At 39.8% G+C, this 21,211-nt stretch overlaps 3 protein-coding genes across 3 annotated transcripts; 2 read left to right on the forward strand and 1 right to left on the reverse strand.

Annotated features, from left to right (window-relative positions):
• Positions 1-2,035: 2,035 nt before the first annotated feature.
• On the reverse strand, positions 2,036-4,542 carry bbs12 (Bardet-Biedl syndrome 12). Its single transcript, XM_037263110.1, has 2 exons — positions 4,132-4,542; positions 2,036-3,848 (listed from the first exon to the last, which is right to left on the reverse strand). Exon 2 carries the CDS (start codon positions 3,834-3,836, stop codon positions 2,070-2,072), a length of 1,767 nt encoding a protein of 588 aa, XP_037119005.1. The 5' UTR covers positions 3,837-3,848; positions 4,132-4,542; the 3' UTR covers positions 2,036-2,069.
• A 14-nt stretch (positions 4,543-4,556) lies between these two features.
• cetn4 (centrin 4) lies at positions 4,557-6,641 on the forward strand. Its single transcript, XM_037263112.1, has 5 exons — positions 4,557-4,835; positions 4,997-5,152; positions 5,800-5,928; positions 5,999-6,136; positions 6,457-6,641. The coding sequence occupies exons 1-5, from the start codon at positions 4,833-4,835 to the stop codon at positions 6,544-6,546; spliced, it is 516 nt and encodes a 171-aa protein (XP_037119007.1). The 5' UTR covers positions 4,557-4,832; the 3' UTR covers positions 6,547-6,641.
• Positions 6,642-10,628: 3,987 nt separating this feature from the next.
• Positions 10,629-14,446, forward strand: il21 (interleukin 21). The gene is made up of 6 exons (XM_037262550.1): positions 10,629-11,273; positions 11,563-11,604; positions 13,161-13,274; positions 13,349-13,387; positions 13,487-13,567; positions 14,392-14,446. The coding sequence occupies exons 1-6, from the start codon at positions 11,142-11,144 to the stop codon at positions 14,416-14,418; spliced, it is 435 nt and encodes a 144-aa protein (XP_037118445.1). The 5' UTR covers positions 10,629-11,141; the 3' UTR covers positions 14,419-14,446.
• Positions 14,447-21,211: the final 6,765 nt, after the last annotated feature.

Raw genomic sequence — 21,211 nt, forward strand, 5'->3', positions numbered from 1 at the left:
AAATGTTGCAGAGTTCTTTGCGTAGGATTTAAAATAAAGTGTCTCGTTGGTCTGGGCTTTTGTCCAAATGTAACCAACCACATCTGAAACTCGCGCTGGATCCGTTTAAATGCAGCTGGCCTCATGTTGGTGATACCCCGCAATGGCCTGAAGGAAGCATTTAGTCAATTATGTGCATGTGTGATGTGGGTGTTTCTGCATGATACTGTCTCTGCATTGATTGTGTTTTATAATCTTGAGAATGGCTCTGAGTCTTCATCCAGGCTGGCTGCCAAGCCAGGGGTGGGTAAACTTGGGTGTGCCAGCCGTTATTATGTAGTACTGTAAATTACACAAAAGCGCAGCGGAAGTGCAGATGGACAGTCACATTTTTAGAAATAGGCTAAAAACAGTCACTCGAAGACCCAACTGGTTTACAAAGAACTAAAGTTACTTTTCCATAATATATTCTCTTTAATGCAACCCTTAGTGAAATTTCAATTTTGAAGGAAAACTATCCCAATCTATAACGATAGTTTTCCGAGATATTGGATAATCGGGTATGCTGATTTTGCAATACATCACACCTTTTTACCCCTACTCCAGAAAATAATCTATGAAAGATAAAAGATATAACATCAAGCAGTCTAAAAACAGACGTGAGAATACCAGACAACTCAATTAGAGACTCAACTAATGTTGAGGTGCCACATTCCAGACAACTGTGTGTGAATATCTTGAGTATCCCAATGACGAGATTCCCGAGTTCATTTCGGATACGGCCGCACAAAGTAATCCAAATAAGATCTGTTATCCATTCATGTTCCACCCCCTATCCTCGATCCTATCTCAGCTGATTATGGGACAGATACAGAGTACACCTTGAATTTGACGCCAGCCAACTACAGGGCACATAGAGACAACTATTTGCACACATGTTCATAACTATAGGCAGGTTTGAGTCTTAGAATCAGAATACCTGGATGGAGCAGAGAGTCAAACTCCACTAAAATCTGAGATTTGAGCCCAGAACAAATGCGTAAGGCACTTTTCTTACCGTTTTAGCCACAATAAGATCCATAGGTGCTTCCTCGGAAAAGGAACACTGCAGACTTCCCTGTTTCCTGTACATGTGTGCGCTGGGTGGCGTCAAAGATTTACAATTTGCGTCTTTAATACCCTCAGCAATCACATGAACCAAAATGTGTCAAAATTACATATTTGATTCGGGTGTTGATCAATAACCACATTACCTACATTCAATTTTAATTATTATATTTTCAACTCCATAGCATTCGCATGTCCGCCTCACAGTTCTGGGGGTCAGGATTTAAAACATCAGCTCAGGGCTTCCTGTGAGGAATTTGCATGTTCTCCCACTACTGTGGCCTCCTCCCACATTCCAGAAACATGCACTTTAATTTTACTGAAGAAAAGATTGTTCACAGGTATGAATGCTTGACCACCAGTCCAAGATGTGGCAATGTCAACTGAGATGGGCTCCAACATGTCTGCAAATTTCCTCGAATAACAGTCTGTCTCCCCCATGTGGTAAACGTTGGTAGTAGTATTTTAGATGGGAGGAAAATTCAATTTACTTACTACAACGATTGTCAAAGTTTTGGGGTCCAGGAATTCCTTACATGAGACTTATTTCGACGGACCCTCTTAATTCGAACGCCGATTTAAAGTACCTCCCATGTGTACCCCTAACATGCAATATGAATTAAAATTCAGCCTCTGAATTAGATTATTTTACTTTTATTCTGGACATGACAAAAATATGCACATTTATTTTCTATTTCTGTGATGATATGTCACAATCAGCAAAGCTTGTGAATGATAGTCAGGTTTGCTGTTTGAAAAGAATAAAATTCATCTTCATCATAATTGTCCCAAACTTAAAATAGGGAGGATATGACACAACTCATTGCAAATCATTTTGTGGACTCCCTAACTATAACTCGCAAAACCGGGGCGATCCAGAGAACCCGTTTGAGAATCACTTAATCACCTAATACATACTAACTGGTCCTTATGTTTTCCAGTCTACATCCCAAAGCAAAAACACACACTTCTTCTGGTAAAAATCATAAAAACATGAGACCTGCACGGTTGACATCCTTGCTTTCATCCAAACCAGTGATGATCTCAGCGTCCGTCTGTAAAACAAGCAAAACCAGATCCAAGGCTTTCCGCCATGATTCCTGTTTGACACTAAGATTGTCAAAGACTTTGGATGGGGAAACATCCTCGTGAGAGTCCAAAACGAGTTGTGATAACTCTGCAGAAATGCTGTTAACATCCTGTAGTTTCTGATTTACCACAGTACTGGCTTTGACTCGTGACACGCCAGTGGAGTTAGCCATCACGGCAGCTATGTAATCCATAAAACTGCCCGCCAAGAGGTGCAAGACAATACCAAGGTAGGGGTTAGAACCACAGGTCCCATTTCTGAGATTCTCTGCATCCGCTTTCTCCGTCAGACGATGAATACAAAACAGCTCTGTGACTCCAGCACCAGGTAGCACCGCTTTGTCTTTCAAAGCGTGATGCACGCGGTAGGCACAAGACCAAAAGCGATCCTCCAGCGTCTGCAACTTTCCGTGTACTGGGCTAGTGATTACGGCCGTGACAAACCGGGTGTTACCATCGGCATTAATATTGAGGGCGGTTAACAGCATCCCGTTGTGATTTTGGAATTCCCTCCATATGCTGATGTGGATATCCTTGCCAACGCAGTGCTTAGTCAACTGCGTGGCGTACGTCACCAGAACCGCTCCAGTTGCGATAGCCATTTCCTTTAAAATGGAGAAAGTAACTTTTCCAACTACAAGTATACGATGCTGAGAACAGAGTTGAATTACAGTCTTGTTTACAAGCCCACTGACAAGCACCAAGTTCACATCTAGATGCAACAGGAGCCCGAGGACCTTTTCCATCCAGTATTCCTCTTGGCTTAAATCAGACATATTCGACTGGTTGCCGACACATTGGATGCCCACAGGCCTGCTAAAACCAAGGTGGCGATAGGAGTGGGATAAATCCCCACTGATAAAAACGACGTTCATGGGTTGGTTCTTGAGGTGATGCGCGACAGAAGCCTGTTCTGCATTGAGAAGAACGACGCAGCCCGGACAAACGTGAGCATGATCCTCCGGAAAGCCTGGCAAAACGCATGCGGTTACTTTGGTCACGTCAAACACGGAACTTTGGATGTCTTTCGACTGGACATGACTGGCTTGGATGACTAAATTCATTGCATCATTGCAACCGTGGCTCAGTCCTTCTGCCAGGTGTGCAACATCAGTAAGACCAGGTTCCGGAACTGAAATACTTTCAGGCTCTGTGTTGCAAAAATGGCGACTTAACTTTACTTGCCTTTTTTCTTTAGTGACTTTGGAGCCTGATGGTATCTCAGTGGGTTGCTTTTGTGTCGACACACAAAGAGCATCTAATGAAATGCTGCTTCTCTTACAAACGTCCACGCACAAGTCCATCCCCTCAATCATGGCTGCAATGACATGAGACGTTGGAATCCCTTGGTGCAAGCACGACAATGCTGCCCGACTCCACGCTCCAGCATAAAACAGCAGGCTTCCGGAGCCCGTGCGAAAACCCTTGTGGTGTGCCCGAACTGTCTCATGAACCAGCTGGCTGACAGCACAGGTGGCCAAGTCAAGGTTGTCCAGGATACGCAAACATGAGCTGACCAGAGTTGACTCCCCTGTAGCCTCATCCTGGATAAACTTGAACTTTTTACAAGGTCCCAGTGTGGAGTGTGCAACGGCAGCTAGTGCAGAAAGTTTCTGCAATCCCACGTGCTGTCGTTGATTTATTATTGTGCTTCCCAGCATTACTAATCAGGCCTGAAAAATAAAACGACACATTAAATCTTTACTTCTTTTTGACTGAATATTATAAAATGTTATTATTGTGTAGTGGAACTAAAAACGGCAACTTGAAAGCGAGTATAGAACGTGCAGTTCGTGAGGATGATGGTGAAAGCTAGGCTAACATGCCTTTTCGAAGAATTAAAGAAACTTATTGACTCTTAAAGTTTTGCAAAATTATTCATCTGAACGCGAAATGAGCCACGGGAGATACTCCGCATAAAACATAGAAGAACATTTCAATTATTAACGATATTACCTGATTTCGAGCGTGTATGCTTTTCCTCTCATTTTAGGGCTTCCCATGTTTGGAACGTTTGCGCATGCGTCGTTTGCACCGTTGCTACGGGACACGGATGGTACGCAACGATTGGCGGACCACGTTACATCCCGCCCACGACTATATTGGTCTTCTTATTGGTTCTCGCTCTGACAACGTGAAATAGTAAAACAGTTGTTGAATCGTGTAGCTACACATTTGTACGTCGTCATCACAAATATTTGTTTTGCCTTTGTAGGCTTACAACCCACGATTACGCACGCGTCATTTCCATGGTTACAACGGAGACAATGGTGGGTCCGTAACAATTGGTGGATCGACTTTCGTTTGCAATTGGCTGAAAAGCCTACGTCACGGCAATATCAGATTTCCTATTGGCTCTTGCGTCTCCAAAGGGGAAAGATACTACTTGTTGAAACGTTTGTTGAGGGAAGTCTAACAACAAACGAGGTGATTTACCTTGACGACAGTTATAAAAGACATCAGCAGCTGGCTTCCTGGTCGCCAAACTATCGTTTCGAACAAAAAAAAAAGTGTCATCAGGCCTTTTGAGGATAAAAGACAGCGAGGAGAAACGAAAAGGAGTCGTGAGCGGCAAGAAACAACGTGTCCAATCTTCCGGGATTCCTCGTGTTTTTAGACCTTTGTTTCACTCCATATCTTCTCGCAAAACCACTCAAATGGTATATATCGGTGTTCACGGGTATTTTACTCATTACGCTCTTCAAAATAATGTCTCCTTTTTGTCGATGCGCGTGGAAGTAAACTTGAGCCAATGAGCGTCGAAATGAAGGCGTGAACGTTAGCGTCTTTTCATCGCATATTTTTTTGTTTGTGATTCCAGGCGACGGCTTACAGAAAAACAACTCCGTCTGCTACCCAAAAGAAGAAAGCCAATTCGAAAATAGAGCTGAGCGAGGAGCAGAAGCAGGAAATCAAAGAGGCTTTCGACCTCTTCGATTCTGATGGCACTGGCAAGATTGACGTTAAAGAGCTCAAGGTTATTCATTTCTCAAGATGCTTTATAAAACGCACGTTTTCTGTGTGGGTTCGGCGGGGTGTCGTTTTAGCTGCAGCTTTCATGTGAAATTTACGGACAATAATAATTCAAGGTATTGTACTTAAGTGATTTAATAGTGAAAGATTGCACACAAGGGGAAAATAATCTGCGATTTGACTGTGACTAGGATGACTTGCACACAACAAAGAACAATTTTTGTTGTAGTACAAAGACTGACCTGTAGGAGGCGGTGTGGTGCCGGAGGGCATCCAGACTCATTAAAATAAAAAAATTAGCTCCATGATAATTGTTAGCGACTATTTGGCTACTCTTCTGTTTTACACTCGATCACAAAGTCAGTGTCAAAACCCAACCTGGCATAGATTACATGCATAAGAATTTGCCATCTGAGATATTGAGGGTGGTTGTCTATACAGTTTAGTCAACATTTTATCTTTGCACGGGAGGGCGAATGTTCAATTTGTTTCCATTTCTCAAAAAATGTGAAAATTAGTTTTGACAATAGTAAGCTTTTGTATTTAATTTTCAGGGTAATTCTTCCCAGAGTTTTAACAAGACCGATTTTGCTGATAAAATAATTTTGGTCATGATGTTAATCCTGATTATTGTTGTGGTGGCAATATCAGGTTGCTATGAGAGCGCTTGGCTTCGAACCCAAGAAGGAAGAAATCAAAAAGATGATCGCCGACATAGACAAAGAAGGTTCTGGAACCATCGACTTCAGTGACTTTCTCAGCATGATGACGATGAAAATGGTGAGTAGAGGAGCTGCAGGTACCCAGTTTCTATTCATTGCTCGTGCAAATGTGCAAAACCTTCCACCAGAGTGAGAAGGACTCCCGAGAGGAGATCATGAAGGCGTTCAGACTGTTCGACGACGACTGCACAGGGAAAATTTCCTTCAAGAATCTGAAGAGAGTAGCCAAGGAACTGGGAGAGAACCTTACTGATGAGGAACTGCAGGTACCGAGTTCACTCATAACCCCAAGTTTGGCCTTTTTCTTGGTAATAGTTTGTTATTGTAGTTGACTGCAATCATTACTTGAATTTGTTTTAATAGGGATTTTTTAGGCTAATGCTGATTGCAATATTTGGCAGAATAAATTTCTGGTTTGATTCTAAACAAATGATATAAAAATAATGTCTTTTGTCTCTGTCACAACAAAGATATGAATTGTTTGAAAGGGGCTAATTTGGGTCAGTCCCTAACACACAATAGAAATGAATAGAATGTCTAGAAAGAATGAAATCTGAAAACCGGCTCCTAAGTATTGGTTTTGCAGGAGATGATCGACGAGGCTGACCGAGACGGCGATGGTGAAGTCAACGAGCAGGAGTTCTTAAGGATAATGAAGAAAACGAACCTTTACTGATGAAATTATTTTTTATTTTTCCCACTCAATACGGCTCAGCCTTTTGTTTTTTCTCTTTCAACTTTGTGTGTAAATAAAGACTTCTTTTGAAACTGTTTGTTCTTCACATAGAATTTTAACTTTTTGAACATAGCCGTATGACTGTCTAGTCTGCAGAATTGGCTGAAAGATGAGTCATTTGGTGAAGGTTGCTGTCCTTTCAAGTCAATGTCATCCCATCGGGAAAAAAAAAATTCTGACCAAGTCAACTTTCGGCCCAAACCTCGTATCAAACAGGAAACGTTTGTAACGTTGCTTTTCCATGCCATATGCCTTTTTTCTCTCAAGTATTCCGTACATTGTGAACGCGGATGAGAAACACTAACTTATGATGCAAGTGCAGCAATATTTACTCTTGAGTTCCCTCAACAGAAAGTGATTGTTTACGCCTCAATGAGTAACCATGGTAACTAGCACTACAAGACCAAATTAGTAAACTTTTGTGAAATCAGTGTCTAAAATGTCAAATTTTTGAAAAAAAAAATCGTTTAGAATTATTAGTATGTGCAGGAGACATTTAGATTACACCTTATTTTCCTGTCCAACTTAAGTTTTTATCAAGCGAAGCTTTTTGACAGCTCGCTGTTCTTCCCCTTCTGCTGTGGTTTAGTCGCCCTTGCTGGAAATCCTCCCACTGTGCTGCCATTACAGCACGCTTTTCAAAACAAACCTTTCCTTGCCGCTAATAACGATAATCATCGATATTAGTCGTAATAGTGGCCAACGTCTTTTCACACTAAGCTTCCCTCAAATGAGTAAACCTATCTTGTGCCTTGAACAAGCCAGTCACTACAGTCAGGTATGTTACTCAACTTTTTTTTAAAATATAGATTTCTGATACCCAAAGGTGCATTGTTGAGTTTTAGTACTTTTGGCCATCTATGTGTCCTATGTTAATGTTAGTGATTTATTTTTGTTGTTGTATGGATTAAAAGATTTAAGGTTGATGGGCAAGATTAATATGCTAGTTAATATATTTCTGAAATATTAAAATTAATGACCGTTTTCATTGTTGGATAATTCCCGTTAAATCCATCTTTTGCATTAGTGAACTAATTTTACACTGGCAGAATAATTACGCAAATGTAAATGTGTGACAAAAATTGCAATGGGACACAATATTAAAAATAATTAGTACATTTGTATATTCAGAAAATATATAAACAAATAGTTGAATTTTTTTTGTTAAAGCAAGTTTAAAACTATAAAATTAATGAGTTAAATGTTATATCTCCTGACAATTGAAGCAAAAAAGCCAAATACAACCAATAGAGGAGAGAGAAAGCATATGATGAACTTAATATATTTCAAATAAAATAGTAAAAAATGAAAAATAAATGTTGCTTTGTACTGCATGTTAAACTAAAATGTTGAAGCAAGTTTAAAAATGAATCTATTAACATTACAATGAGAGATCAAATTTGTGGAAAAGAAACATTTCAAAAACATTTTTTTCCCCTGAATAAATATATTAGATATGAAGAAAAACTTCTATTCTACTCCCTCACCAAAGTTACTAAATGACAAGAAAATCATTTTAAAACAAAACATTTATTTCTAATTTCATAAAGGAAATTATGCTCTGACTAATTCCTATGAGAACTATGACATAAAACATCAGTTTTCAAATGTATCAACAGTATACGTAAACAATGTGCATTTGTTATTCCTAAACAAAGGCGGACATCCCCCACCCCTGCCCTCCTTGATCTGCTTCCTGTGCATTTACAATAAGGTAGCGCACCCTCGCCTTTCACCGAAAACGCCTTGTCATGCGACCTTATTATGTCACGGTCGGAGTGATGGCATCACGTGAATGGGACCACACCTGGGTGACCCAATGGATGACCAAAAAGGCAGCTTTTGAAAGACAAGACTTAAAAAAAAAAATTTTGTTTTAAATCGAATCAATGAGAATGGGGATTTTTATTGTTTCCTCTCTGATGCTGTGGAGGCTTTCTGTGGAATGTGACTACCAAAAACTCAAACAACTGAAGCTGTCTTGACCTGTTTTGTTTGTCACTACTAAACCCATTATCATCTGTTTTTTCTTTTTTTGATTGCGCCTATCTGATTTACGTGCTTGCTGAGCCTGCAAATATGGTTGCACGTATCTTAAAACGCGGGCATTATTCAAATCCCCAGGAACCTTTAGCATTCCAGCATCCCGAACAACTGATGTGTGTAACATTTGACGGGGAATTTGCGCTACCTATATGATAGACCGCTAAAAACACTGAGTTCCTTAAGGTTTGAATGATGCACATTTTAAAATACAAGTTACAACCATTTCTGCAGGAAAAAAAAAAATCACAAATACCTCTATCAACCATTTGATGTGTGTCATGTTCACGCACGTTTCACACATGAGCTGACCACAAGTGAGGTTTGTGTTTGTCACCGGCCAAAAATGCAACTTCCAGATGCCACTAAGCCATCACTTTCCATTCGAAAACCTGTAATGACATTTAAAGGTCAGAACATTCTGACTCCAAATTGTTGGAATGCATAATGCCTGCCTTGACATGTGCATCACCAAAGACAAGCGCTTGCAGTTTTCTTGAAAAAAAAAATTTGGAATTGTTACAAGATTAATTTTGTCGTCGTAAAATTTGTAATCTTACAAGTAAACTTTTTTTTATCAAGATGAAGTTGTGGTAATATGAGATTAAACTAATCGATTAACGACGAAGAACATCATATTAAGTGAGTTTCACAAATGAAACTATTGATTACGATGACTTTGTGATGAATTCCTGAGAAAATTCATCTTTTTCAATAACACCTTTTTTGCCTCAAATAAAACTTTAATCTGATAACACTACAACTTGTATTTTAACAAAAATGAATTTATTATCATGTTACAACTTTTTATCCTGGAAAAATATGCATTCTGTCAATGACAACTTATGAACAAATACTACTCTACTTTTTTTCATCAGGAAAATGACATGAGGACGTTTAATCCTGACAAAGTATTTATTTGTTCTTGTAACAATTACAATTTTAAATAATATACTCGTAAAAATAACTTTTCATGACTTAATTTTTCTTAAAATAAATAGGGCTTTATTCTCTGGAATACCCTTTTTCTATTAAATAAAAATATTTAAGTTCGGGGACACAAGTTTGAGAAACACTAAAAAAAGCAATTGGGTCAGTAAGTTTTCTATGATGCGCAAGTGAAGGGAAAGGGGACTCCAGAGCCCTTGAGAGGAACTCCCACTCGCTTCTTTCTCTTAGTGCTGACAAAGCGAGAGCGCACATCAGAGGGCGTTTCGCTTTCTCTTCTCAGTATCTCTCTCGCCTGCAACTTTCATCCTTCCCTCTCTGTGCAGTGACGTTTATGCGGGCTCATCCTTTGAATTTCCAACATTAACGAGACATATTCTTTTAATAATAGACACATTTGATATCATATGGCTGATGGAGTTTTTGATGGATCGTGGTTGGCGTCCGACACCATTGTTTTTAACCTATATGTATTTTATTTTTTCATGTCTAAACAAGTTCAGTGCTTGAGAGTACAGACCACGTTCACATAGAATTTCTTTTGCCAAAACACTTCTTCAGAAAACCATAAGCAAGCTTCCAAATGTCGAGTGACATGAAATTATTACAGACATTAGTGAAACAACAAGCGTATTGAGAATAAGGCCTGGATGATTATTAGTTCTTCTAAAATGAGCAATGATTTTTGGTTTTCTACACATTACAACCTAAGACGAAGATAATGTCATTCACCATTATACCATATATGTATGCTTTATGCTGTTTAAAATGTTATAATTAATCTAGCATGCCACTTCCAGCGGGCTAAGTACACTCAGGACCCGTGTTTACATTTCAGCGACGTTTTAACCTACATGGCTAAGTTTTATCCTACAGATACGCAAGTATTGTTTCTTGTTTACATTTGATCCATTTTCTTAAGCAGTTGCATGAATATGACGACGACGTAGACAAGTTCAAGAACTAGTCCGGCCTCCCTCTTGAACACAGTTGCCACTCCCTCATGTTCAGTTTCACAATTTTAAGATTGGCACCGTTTTCCTTGTTTTCCACATTTGCCGGTAAATTCCAAATGCATTTTGACCAAATTTCAACAGTGAGCACAAACGTGAAGCACCTGCACAAGACACTTTTAGATGAGTTGGTGTATCATGTGATGGGTTATTTTCCACTACTGCAGGTATGTACGTAGCAGTGAAATGTCTTCCCCCGACATAAAAGGGGATTCTCTGTATACAGCATTGCGGTTGGCAGCATCACTACAACGTGCTATGACAGCGTCAAGAATGGGAAGTGGTATCTCCCTGCTTCTTCCTGCCGCGCTCGAAAACGAACGGCATCTTGACGCCACGCGGCGGTGTGACAGCCAGTGGAAAAGAAAGAGTCATTAGTCATACGAGTTTCTGCAGTGTTCCAACTCTCGGTGGTTTTCCTGCGTCCCCTAGGATGCATATAAAAACGGCCAGCGACATGACCATTGTCACTTCCAGAAAAAAGTACAAACATCTTGCCACCTGCCAGCTGCTGCTTACTCGTGTATTAAAATGAAACTTGTACTTTTGTGCCTTCTCACCGTTTGCTGTGCGTCTCTGGCCTGTGCCGATGGCGTGACACTGGAGCGGAGAAAACTGCTTGAAGTCTTAAAGCAGCTTGGTGACGTCAAAAACTCGCTCGAGGTAAGCATGCCATTTTGGGGGACAATTTTGTTTTTAATAAGCAATTTATGCACCGGTATTTAATTCATGAGCATTATGGTTGGTTGAATTTGTTTCTCTCGTGGACTTAAAAACAAAAAGAATTATGCCCCCCCCCCCCCATCATTTTAATCTTTAGCTAGTTTAGCATTTTGAGGCACAAACGTTTGACTAGCTAGCTTTGTTGGATTTTGCAAATTGATCGACCTTAAGTACAGAGTGCAAACACTTTTGCCAAGGGAGGAAATAACAAATTGTTTGTGTTTTACAGCGCAAAAATCTCCTTCTGAACACACCGCCGCAGAATATCGAGGTGAGTGAATATGATGTGTTATTACATTTGTGCTGTGGCCGCTTTTAATAGTTGCGGTCGGTTAGTCAGCTTTGCGTTCACAATTAACGCACTTGACTGAGCGTGTGGGAGAACCTCAATCGATGTGTCATGCAAATAGATATTGAAAAGTAACAAAAATAATTAATGCATTAACACTTTTCAGTTCTTTTTCCTAAAAGTAGTTCATCACAAAAAATGATCGGTGTCAATGCAGCAGAATGCGATTCTTGAAATTAATATAGCTGCAAGAGTATTATTGTATTATGATTATTATTACTATTTTTCTATCTTACATTTCACACATGCTATTGAGGTGGGAATATAACTTCTTTTTTAAGGATTTAATTTTAATTTTATCATCATTTAATATTTACTTGAGCAAATTAAAACACTGAAACAGGGTAGCAATGCAATCTGTCAAATTATTGGGACAGATATACTATATATTTATTTTCATATAGTTTACTTTTTTACCTTTTATTAAAACTGTAGCCGTAACATACTGTAACTACTAAGATTATGACAAAAATATACTTGCTTTATTTATTAGATATTTTATCTATTTTATTTTAATTGATTTGGTGGATTTGAGTATAATTTCTTTGTGTAAACAATATTGTGTTTTAATTTGTATACATTTTATTAAGAAACTATTCCAACTAAAAAAGAACTTACCAATACAACATGACTTTATTTTTAAAAATTTTAAAGTATGACTCGTAATGCTTGTTTGTTCTCGTCAGACATCTGCAACTCAAGTCGCTTCCTGTTGCGTGGTTTCTTTTTTAGACTTCCGTAATTGAACCTCACTCTCTCTTGGTATCAAAATGTGATGAGTAAGCAAATGTGCTCTCGTTGAGATTTACCAACAGAGTAGCCAGATTAGCTGTACCCTCTAATCTAATGGATGAGCATTGAAGTATTCTGTTGGTCACTATATGTCGCTGCCGTACATACATACAAGATGGGTAATAGAAAAGTTGTAGTAAATAGAGTGCCGGAGCCTATCCCAGCAGTCATTGGGCCGTAGGCAGGGGATACCCTGAACCGAGTTTCAGGCCACAGATGAACAACCGCACTCACACCTATGGGCAATTTGGAGTCAGTCTACAGTGCATGTTTTTGGGAAGTGGGAGGAAACCGGAATCCTCGGAGAAAACCCACGCTGGCACGGGGAAAACATGCAAACTCCACATAGGGAGGGCCAGAGGTGGAATCAAACCCGCACACTCTGAACTGTGTGGCGGACGTGCTAACCAGTGCTCCTCCGTGCCGCCTGTAAATAAACAATTTATCATACACATTATCGATCATTTTTGATCAATTAATTGGCTTGCGGCACACTTGATCTCTCTGTGGTCAATTTGAATATAAGGACTACATTATTTCTGGCAGGTTGTATTTTTGTCTGGTATACATTTCTTAAATTTGGAAGCAAAAACATAAAATCTCTAGAACAAGATTTATTTCAATTTATTATGAGTCAGTCACTTTTATTAGTAAGATTCTTGTGTTGTTGTTTTTTTTTTTGATAGGACTGTTGCTGTCTGTCAGCGTTGCGATGCTTCCGGGCCAGCTTGCATGTGCACTTCAACATGACGGAAAGAAACCAAAACAAACTTTACCGGAGCCTTAAGCATCCAATCACTGTGAGTAGAGGTCAAGGAAGAAGTTAGCGTTGCAGGGCAGTGCAATTTAACTATAAAAATCAATTGTCTTTCAGGAAAGAGGTCTGGACTTTTGTGAATCTGGAAATGGTGTGGTAAGGAAGTCATTTTCTCATCTACATTTAATGATTCCTAATAATCAAGTCTGTCCTATTTGATGAAGTTAAAGCAGTCTACCTAATTGTTTCTTTTAGTCCACCTGCGAAATGTGCGCTTCGCATCCGAAGGCGACCACTCGGGAGTTTGTCAGCAGACTCGAGTCTCTCATTCAAAAGGTAAATGATCGACTTGAAAGAAAAGCAGCACCTTTTTCCCATGTTGCCGTTCAGCGTGAACAGGTGCTATCGTTTTACGTCAATTTTGCAGGATACCTGTCGAAGAGTCTGAGGGTAGGGCTAAAATGATTTCTCAAATAATTCCTTTTGGGAATTAAAAGATTGATACAAATTCTCTGCTTTGAAGCTTCACAGCTATCTGTTTTCCACACGTTATAATTATTGCAGACACACACATGGAAATTGGTGCGTTGGCGGTGAGCCAACAGAAAAATGTTCATGAAAGACCAAATGGCCAAAGTTTGTGGTTATTTCACAACCCAAAACCAAATAAAGCACAATGTGTCTCCTCCAAAGCGGAATTGGCTTCCGTGAGTCATGTCAAAAGTCGGCAACAGATGCTAAGGGTAAATTAGCTAATCACGCTGATTCAATGATTGGAATGCCTGCTCATATTGTGAAGGATAGACACAGGCGTCGGTGCACTTTCAGTCGCTGTAATAAAAAAAAAATGCACAAACATTCACGGCTAACAACAACCAACCATCCTTTCATTTTCTGATGTACGTCACTCACAAGGTCAAGCTCCACCTTTTAAAGCCACACACACTTTTTCACAGCTACGACAATAGAATGTGAAGACGGCAACCCTCAAGTGGACAAATATAATACCTACATTCCACATGCACGTTTGCAGTTTATTATCCCATGATGTCAAAATAACTGGCACTATTTAAGTAGCATTTTTAATTTATATGAATCATGTGCTTTTAATTGCAATTTTGACATGAAATTGATGAAAATGTTTCTATGTCTCCCTTTAGGCTATCAGCAGACTGAGTGCCAACTGAGCAGACAGGAAGTTCAAGTTCAGGGGAGAAAAAAGACACTATGCTGAGGAGATGCCCAAAACAAGATGTGGCCTATTTATTTAACGTATTTATTTCTTATTTTAAAAAGACAATTTTAAACAGCTGCTTTATGGTGGACTTTACATTTGGTTTTCTTCATGTCAAAAGTTACATTATTTAAATGTGAGATTTTACAATGGTGTCTGATGTAATTTATACTATGTATAAAGGCAGACGGTTGTTTTTTTTACTACTATTTAATTAACTATTTATATAAAATAAAAATTAAGATTTTTGACTATCAAGCTTACAAATGTGATTATTCATTCATGATGTCTTGGTTTGGAAATACAATCGACAGAATTCCTTATTGCCTTTCAATGGAAATACCTGGCTGGTTATTTATTGTTGTTTATCATAAATAACTATGGCAGAACAGCAGAAACTAAGAGACTGACTTTGTAGCACAACTATTGTCAACGGGTGGTCTGCTGCTATCTACTGGTCTATGGTGGTATTGCAGGTGGTCCGCAAAATTGGAAATGAAAAATAATTGTAACATTTTTAAAAATAAAATTGAGTTATTATTTAGACATGATTGAATTTCCAGCAAAATTTGTGAATCATTTACCCATCCAATTTTTGGCAAATTTAGCTGAGATTCCTAAAATAGACATACATATAGATGCAAATACCATAAATTTCAGACTACAAGACGCAACTTTTTTCTCAAATTTTTAACCCTGCGGCTTATAGTCGGGTGCGGCTTATATAGGATTTTTTCCGTGATTTTTGTGATTACCTGATCACTTTTATACACTCGTAAAAAGGCTGTGGACCGCTGTTGTGCGGCACCGCTTTGCTGGGCAGAGGGATATGTGACACGGTCACTGGGGAGAAAAGTGGTGTGTTGATCGCATGTCCATCCGCCAGGCAAATCGTGCCGTATAATTCACACAAAGAAGAGACAGAACGAGATCAAGACGGTCATTACTGAAAGGAAGCGTTTATACACAAACCGCCATTATGGGGGACAGTGCGGCTCATACAAGAAAAAAACTAAATATACCCGTATTAGCTGACGCTGCTTATAGTCCGAAAATTACGGTAAATAGCCTGTCTAGGTCTATCCTCCTTTGGTGCAAAATAAAATATTCCGCCAAAGCAGTGGTCCTCAAATTGCTTCTTGGTTATAATGGTGGTCCCTTGGACAAAAGCAGTTGAAAACCCCTGTTGTAGCTAATAGCAACATGACCAGGAAAGGCAACCATATAGTGCAGTGGTCCCCAACCTTTTTTGCACCACGGACCGGTTACGTGTCAGAAATATTTTCGCGGACCGGCCTTTATATAAATAAATATATTTATATATTTATTATTTAAATATTTATATATATAAATATGATGAAATAAAATGATACGACTGGCATAAAAACAAATATAAACCACATAAAAATAAAACGTTGAATTAGTGGGAGCACCGAGCTCTTTTCTCAGAAATGAGCCGTTCCCATCTAGGCGTAATCGGAGACAATGACACCCGAAGTGGTTAAGGTTTGTCTTTAAATGCAGGATGCTTGGTCTCCATGTGCCGAAGCAGGTTTGAAGGCTTCATTGCCTCGTTAGCAAGCCTTTCGCCACATATGCGGAGTGCACTTGGCGCGTCAGAGTCACCTGTGGCGATAAATCCATATTTTAAGTAGGACTCCAGAAATGTTCTTTTAAATGCAGCTTTCCTTTTCTTAGAAGTCGTAGCCTCTTCTTCTTCAGTGTCCTCATTGGACGTTTTTCCCTTTCCGAAGAAGCTTTCCAAACTTCTCTGTTTCTTGCTCATTTTTGCTTGCCTCGCGGGCTTGACTGTGGTGACATGTCACGTGACCGAGACGAGCGCCCTGTGTCAAGAGTCCTTATTTTTCAGATGCACCGACAGATGTAATTGGGAGAGATTCGCCAAATTTTTTATATTTTTCAAAATAAATTCTTACTCATTTTTGCTAGCTTTGCGGGCTCGACTGGGGAAACATGTCATGTGACCAGGACGAGCGTCTTAACCTGAATGAATTGATCGTCAATGAAAAAAAAAAAAAAAAATTTTTTTTTTTTCTTTTTTTTTTTCCTGTGCGGCTCCGCGGCCCGGTACCAAGTGACCCACGGACCGGTACCGGTCCGCGGCCCGGTGGTTGGGGACCACTGATATAGTGTACGTAATAACAGTATTGCTTTGGCGCCCTCTACTGGCATTTTGCTAACAATGAACAGTTGAAATGAGTTCTGGAGGTTCATTTACAGAATCCTTTCCTGCCATGGGTTAAGTACTTGTGGATTTTTGCTGGTCGCGGCAGGCCTCACTGCATTATATGAAAAGAACATGTATTCTTAATGTGAACCTTTTACAATGTCACTAAAACCCGTTACATGCCGATTGACCACTCCAAATTGCCCGGAAGTGCGATTGTGAGCATGAATGGTTATTCGTCTGTATGTGCCCTGCGATTATCTGGCGACCACCTCAGGGTATACTCCGTCTGCCGCGCAAAAATTGCTGGGATTGGCTTGAGCGTGCCCGCTGCCCTCGAACATAATAGAATAGAATCTGCAAAATGCTAATATTAGATTTATGAACCGAAGGTTAGGGTCAGTAAGTTTTCTTTTTCTAAAATTCCATCGCTTTAAATGAGTTTGCATTGTAAAATTTATGTTAGCAATCAACATGTTTTGAGTCCAGCGTAAGAATGGTTCCAAAATTGCTGCAGCTAAAATTTGTGGGAAGAGACATTTAGTGGATTAACAGATCTCTTCTGATCACTGGGGTGGAGATTTTTTACATGAAAAAATATATCAGTAATGTAGGGAGAAATGAGTTTACACAATGACAGCTGCTATTTTCCAGCAGGCAGGTGTCACATTGGTCAGGTATCACCAGGTGACATTACCGGGGGATTTTTCCACTCAGACTTTACTGAGGTTTACTTGACATCTGAGAACGCAGATGTTTTCACACGCATTGCAAGGGTTTTACAAGCAGTTTTAGATGAGTTCTCTTATCATATTTGGAGAGTAGGTGGAGCACATTTTGGTTGAGTGGACATTTTGATGAAAATGTTAGAGGAAACCCAACGCTTTGTGACCTAACATGAAACTAGCGCTTAATTATTGGAAACATTTTGGTCCAATAAGTTCAGGTAGTCACTCTATGGTCATTACGAGATATCACCGCTGACGATTGTTCCAACTTACTTTCACTTACAAATGGGGAAATCCCTACGCTCTGCCAATGACGCAAAGCCACCACCACCTTGAGAATCGCGTTCCAATAAATGGAGGATGAAAGACAATAAAGTGATTCCTAATTTGTTTTTTTGAATCTGTTGCATGACCACGTTTGTTGTGTTATGACTATTCTCAAAAGATTACAAAAGCATTTCTTGCACTGACTTCATTTGTGTGTGATTTCAGCAAATATTTGACTCTTGTATTATGGCAACCTTATTTTTTAAAAATTACAACTTTTGAAGTGTATTATCAATTTATTCTTTTAATAGGACTTCACTTGTAAAATTACATCTTCATTCTCCTAATATTTCAACATCAGGGACTTATGACTCAATTCTTTTACAGCCTTGTATTATTATGACTTTAATCTCAAATTTAGTTGCGTTTTTATTGTTTAACTGCTTTATACTTAGATTACGGCTTTTCTTCCGTATTGTTTTATCTTCATTCTCATAAGATTATAATTTCTTTTCTTGTATTACATCGAATCTCATAAGGTGACAACTAGTTCTTTCTGTATTACCTTTTTGTTCTCAATACTTTTTCATTGTATAATGACCACTTTTTTGCATTACCACTTTAGATAATTTTTTATCCCCCCCCCCCCCCCCTCTGGATGATCACACTTTAACTCTGATCTTCCCTGTTCAGTAAGTGGTGTCAGTGATTGATAAGAGAAATGTTTGTTGACCACAAACTAAGGACAACCAACCTACTTTCACACAAACTTTCAAGAGGCCACATGGGGTTTTTTTTCCCCTTGTTGGCGCATCAAGACAAAAAATCCCAAGACTATAGGAAAAAAACCAACATTGTATGCGGTGGGCTACCTATCAAGCCCACCCTTCCCAGCCCCACTGCTATATAAATTGAACTCAGCACAGGAGAGCCCATAACGCAACACCAAGAGCCTTTTCTCTTCAGCAATCCTTCAAGGCCACCATGGAGAACCTTCCGATGACTTTCTTCTGGATTTGCATAATCTCTGCAAACCTGCTAGCAAACTCTCTGCCTTTGCGGGACGCCAAGATTTCCTATATACGCAATGTCAAATGCGTGAGTCTTAATTCCTGGGTGCTCTTTAGACTAAGTATGACCTACAATAAATAATGACATTTCTTTCTGTCCACGCAGCCCTCAAACTCGACATTCTACGCGCCCACAAATGTGAAGGTAAGGTTGGACTCTTGGAAATGACGCCGTCACCTGTAAAAAACTGTATGTGTGTGAAAATAAGGCTGGGAGGGATAACAAGGTCACTAGGTTCTCCCCTGTAGCAAAGTGGTTAATTTATTGTAGACTTGTGTAAACCGCACTTGAGGTCGTCTCGCACAGGAAGTGAGCGCGACGAGTGCTGTCGCCTCACACTAAAAGCAAATTTAAAATGATCATTTTCTCTCGCTCGTGCACACAGAGACTTTGCATGACAACTGCACTGAACTGCTGTTTGAAAGAACTCGACGGAAAAATCCGAAAGGAGTGCGAGGGCCCTCATGATTACATTGACGATGCCGTGGAATTTCTCAACGTAACCATGGACGAGTGGCAGGAGAGTCGCGTGAGTATTGCGTCGCATATTCATCGTTGTGAAAAGGACGACAGTGCTGAAACGTGCTTGTTTTTCCTTTTCGATAGCCACTGACCAATTCTAGCCAGTGTGCCTGCGAGCGCTGGCCTAAAATGCCGTTGAGCAAATTTCTTGACAAAATGGAGTCGCTGCTTCAGCTTCTGAAAAATGAGGCCTCCTTGTAAGTCAACTACGGCCACGTCTTTAGACGGGAAGCACGGTGACACGGAAGATCGATTCCAGCGATCACAAAGCAGCCAATTTTCTTTAACGCAGTCCAAAATTTGGACCAACAGAACTTAATGTAATGTATTCCATATCTATTTTTTAACACTGCTTTATTTATAGCCATATGACTACACTTTTGAGCTATGAATGTTTTGACCACTGATTTATTTCAATTGAATGGGTGTAACTAGGGTCATTTTGTCACTCCCGGGATTAAAACAGCAGCATTTTACCTGGGGGAGGGTTGAAGTACCGTATAGTACTTGTCAATTTAACAACTTTGGCGGTAGTATCAGACTGGACTCTGTGTGAAAGAGATTGTGTCCACGCTTGATGTACACTTACGTAAAAGGAGCCCTATTTATATATTTATTGTTATTTAAAACTCTGGTTGATTGTGTGTACATGAACCTGTAACTTAATAAATACAGTCTCAAAAAACTTGTGTTGAAATTATTGGAATGAGTTTTTTTTAAAGAATTAGAAATCCAAAAGAACTAAAGATGATTGTGATCATTTTCCACACTCATGAGCGGCTATGAAAGCAATGTGGGAGAAGGACTGACACGTCGCCCCTGTAGGAGGGTGATCGCTGTCAACATTTAGAGGAGATCGACTTGTCAGGCTGCTCATTACAACAAAGATGGAAAATGCAGTCATATCAAAGTCATTGTGAAGTCATTGCGGGATTCGGTACATTCCCATGGTTGCGTAGGCAGATCCGCAAGTCTCTATGACTTATGATCTCAAAAAAGACATAACATGGGATAATTTGCACAGTGATGGAAAAGTCAGTTTAGAACGTGAATATTACAAAAATACATCTTCATAGCGCCTCGGTGTAGGTGATGCTAGTTCAATTGTAAAACAGCGGCTTGAAGCAGATCGAAGAGTGCATAGTAAAAAGCAGGTTTATGTTAAACCTCAAATTGGTAGCGGGCATTGCAATCATGGGGGGGCATGTTAGGGCAAAATGACTTTTTAAAGGCTTGCACAAATAGTTTAGTTTTTTAAATCAAGTACCAAGTACCGTATTTTTCGGACTATAAGTCGCACCGGCGTATAAGTCGCACCAGCCATAAAATGCACAATAAAGGGGATAAAAAAAAACATATATAAGTCGCACCGGAGTATAAATCGCACTTTCGGGGGAAATTGAATTGACAAAATCCAACACCAAGGACAGACATGAACCAGCAACAACAGGCTAAACGATACGGTATGCTAACATGACATAAACACAAATGATGAGCTGAGAACGGGCCTGACGTAACATTAACAGTGATTCCAGTAACTATAACAGGAGTGGCCAACCCGCGGCTCGCGAGCCGCATGCGGCTCTTTGCCGTGTTTCATGCGGCTCCTTTACGTTCGCTTCGCTCCGGGGGGGGGGGGGGGGGGGGTGTTAATGTGACTTCAAACGCTGGGCGTTCGCTTCGCTTTGGGGGTGGTAGATGTGGCTCTTTGCGGTACACAGTAAAAAAATGTGGCTCTTAGTCTCTGACCGGTTGGTCACCCCTGAACTATAACATAAAGAACACGTTTATCAAACCATCTCTGTCACTCCAAATCATTACATCCATCGAATTCTTCGTCCTTTGTGTAAACAACGCCGCGTGTGCGGCGCGCCGCTGACGTCGGACTCGTCGTCAGTTGCAGTTCAAATGATTCCACAGGCCCATATAACTAGATGTAAACTATATATCAAATAACAATAATGTAAAAA

This window comes from Syngnathus acus, chromosome 10, assembly GCF_901709675.1.
Source record: "Syngnathus acus chromosome 10, fSynAcu1.2, whole genome shotgun sequence".
Taxonomy (NCBI): domain Eukaryota; kingdom Metazoa; phylum Chordata; class Actinopteri; order Syngnathiformes; family Syngnathidae; genus Syngnathus; species Syngnathus acus.

Bases quoted from the DNA above. Each gene is read 5' to 3' on its own strand.
- il21 (XM_037262550.1), top strand. From the start codon at position 11,142: ATGAAACTTGTACTTTTGTGCCTTCTCACCGTTTGCTGTGCGTCTCTG. The intron at 11,605-13,160 runs GTGAGTGAATAT...TTTTTTTGATAG, and splicing joins CACCGCCGCAGAATATCGAG to GACTGTTGCTGTCTGTCAGC. The intron at 13,568-14,391 runs GTAAATGATCGA...GTCTCCCTTTAG, and splicing joins TCGAGTCTCTCATTCAAAAG to GCTATCAGCAGACTGAGTGC.
- bbs12 (XM_037263110.1), bottom strand. From the start codon at position 3,836: ATGCTGGGAAGCACAATAATAAATCAACGACAGCACGTGGGATTGCAG.
- cetn4 (XM_037263112.1), top strand. The intron at 5,153-5,799 runs GTTATTCATTTC...TGGCAATATCAG, and splicing joins TTGACGTTAAAGAGCTCAAG to GTTGCTATGAGAGCGCTTGG. The intron at 5,929-5,998 runs GTGAGTAGAGGA...ACCTTCCACCAG, and splicing joins GCATGATGACGATGAAAATG to AGTGAGAAGGACTCCCGAGA.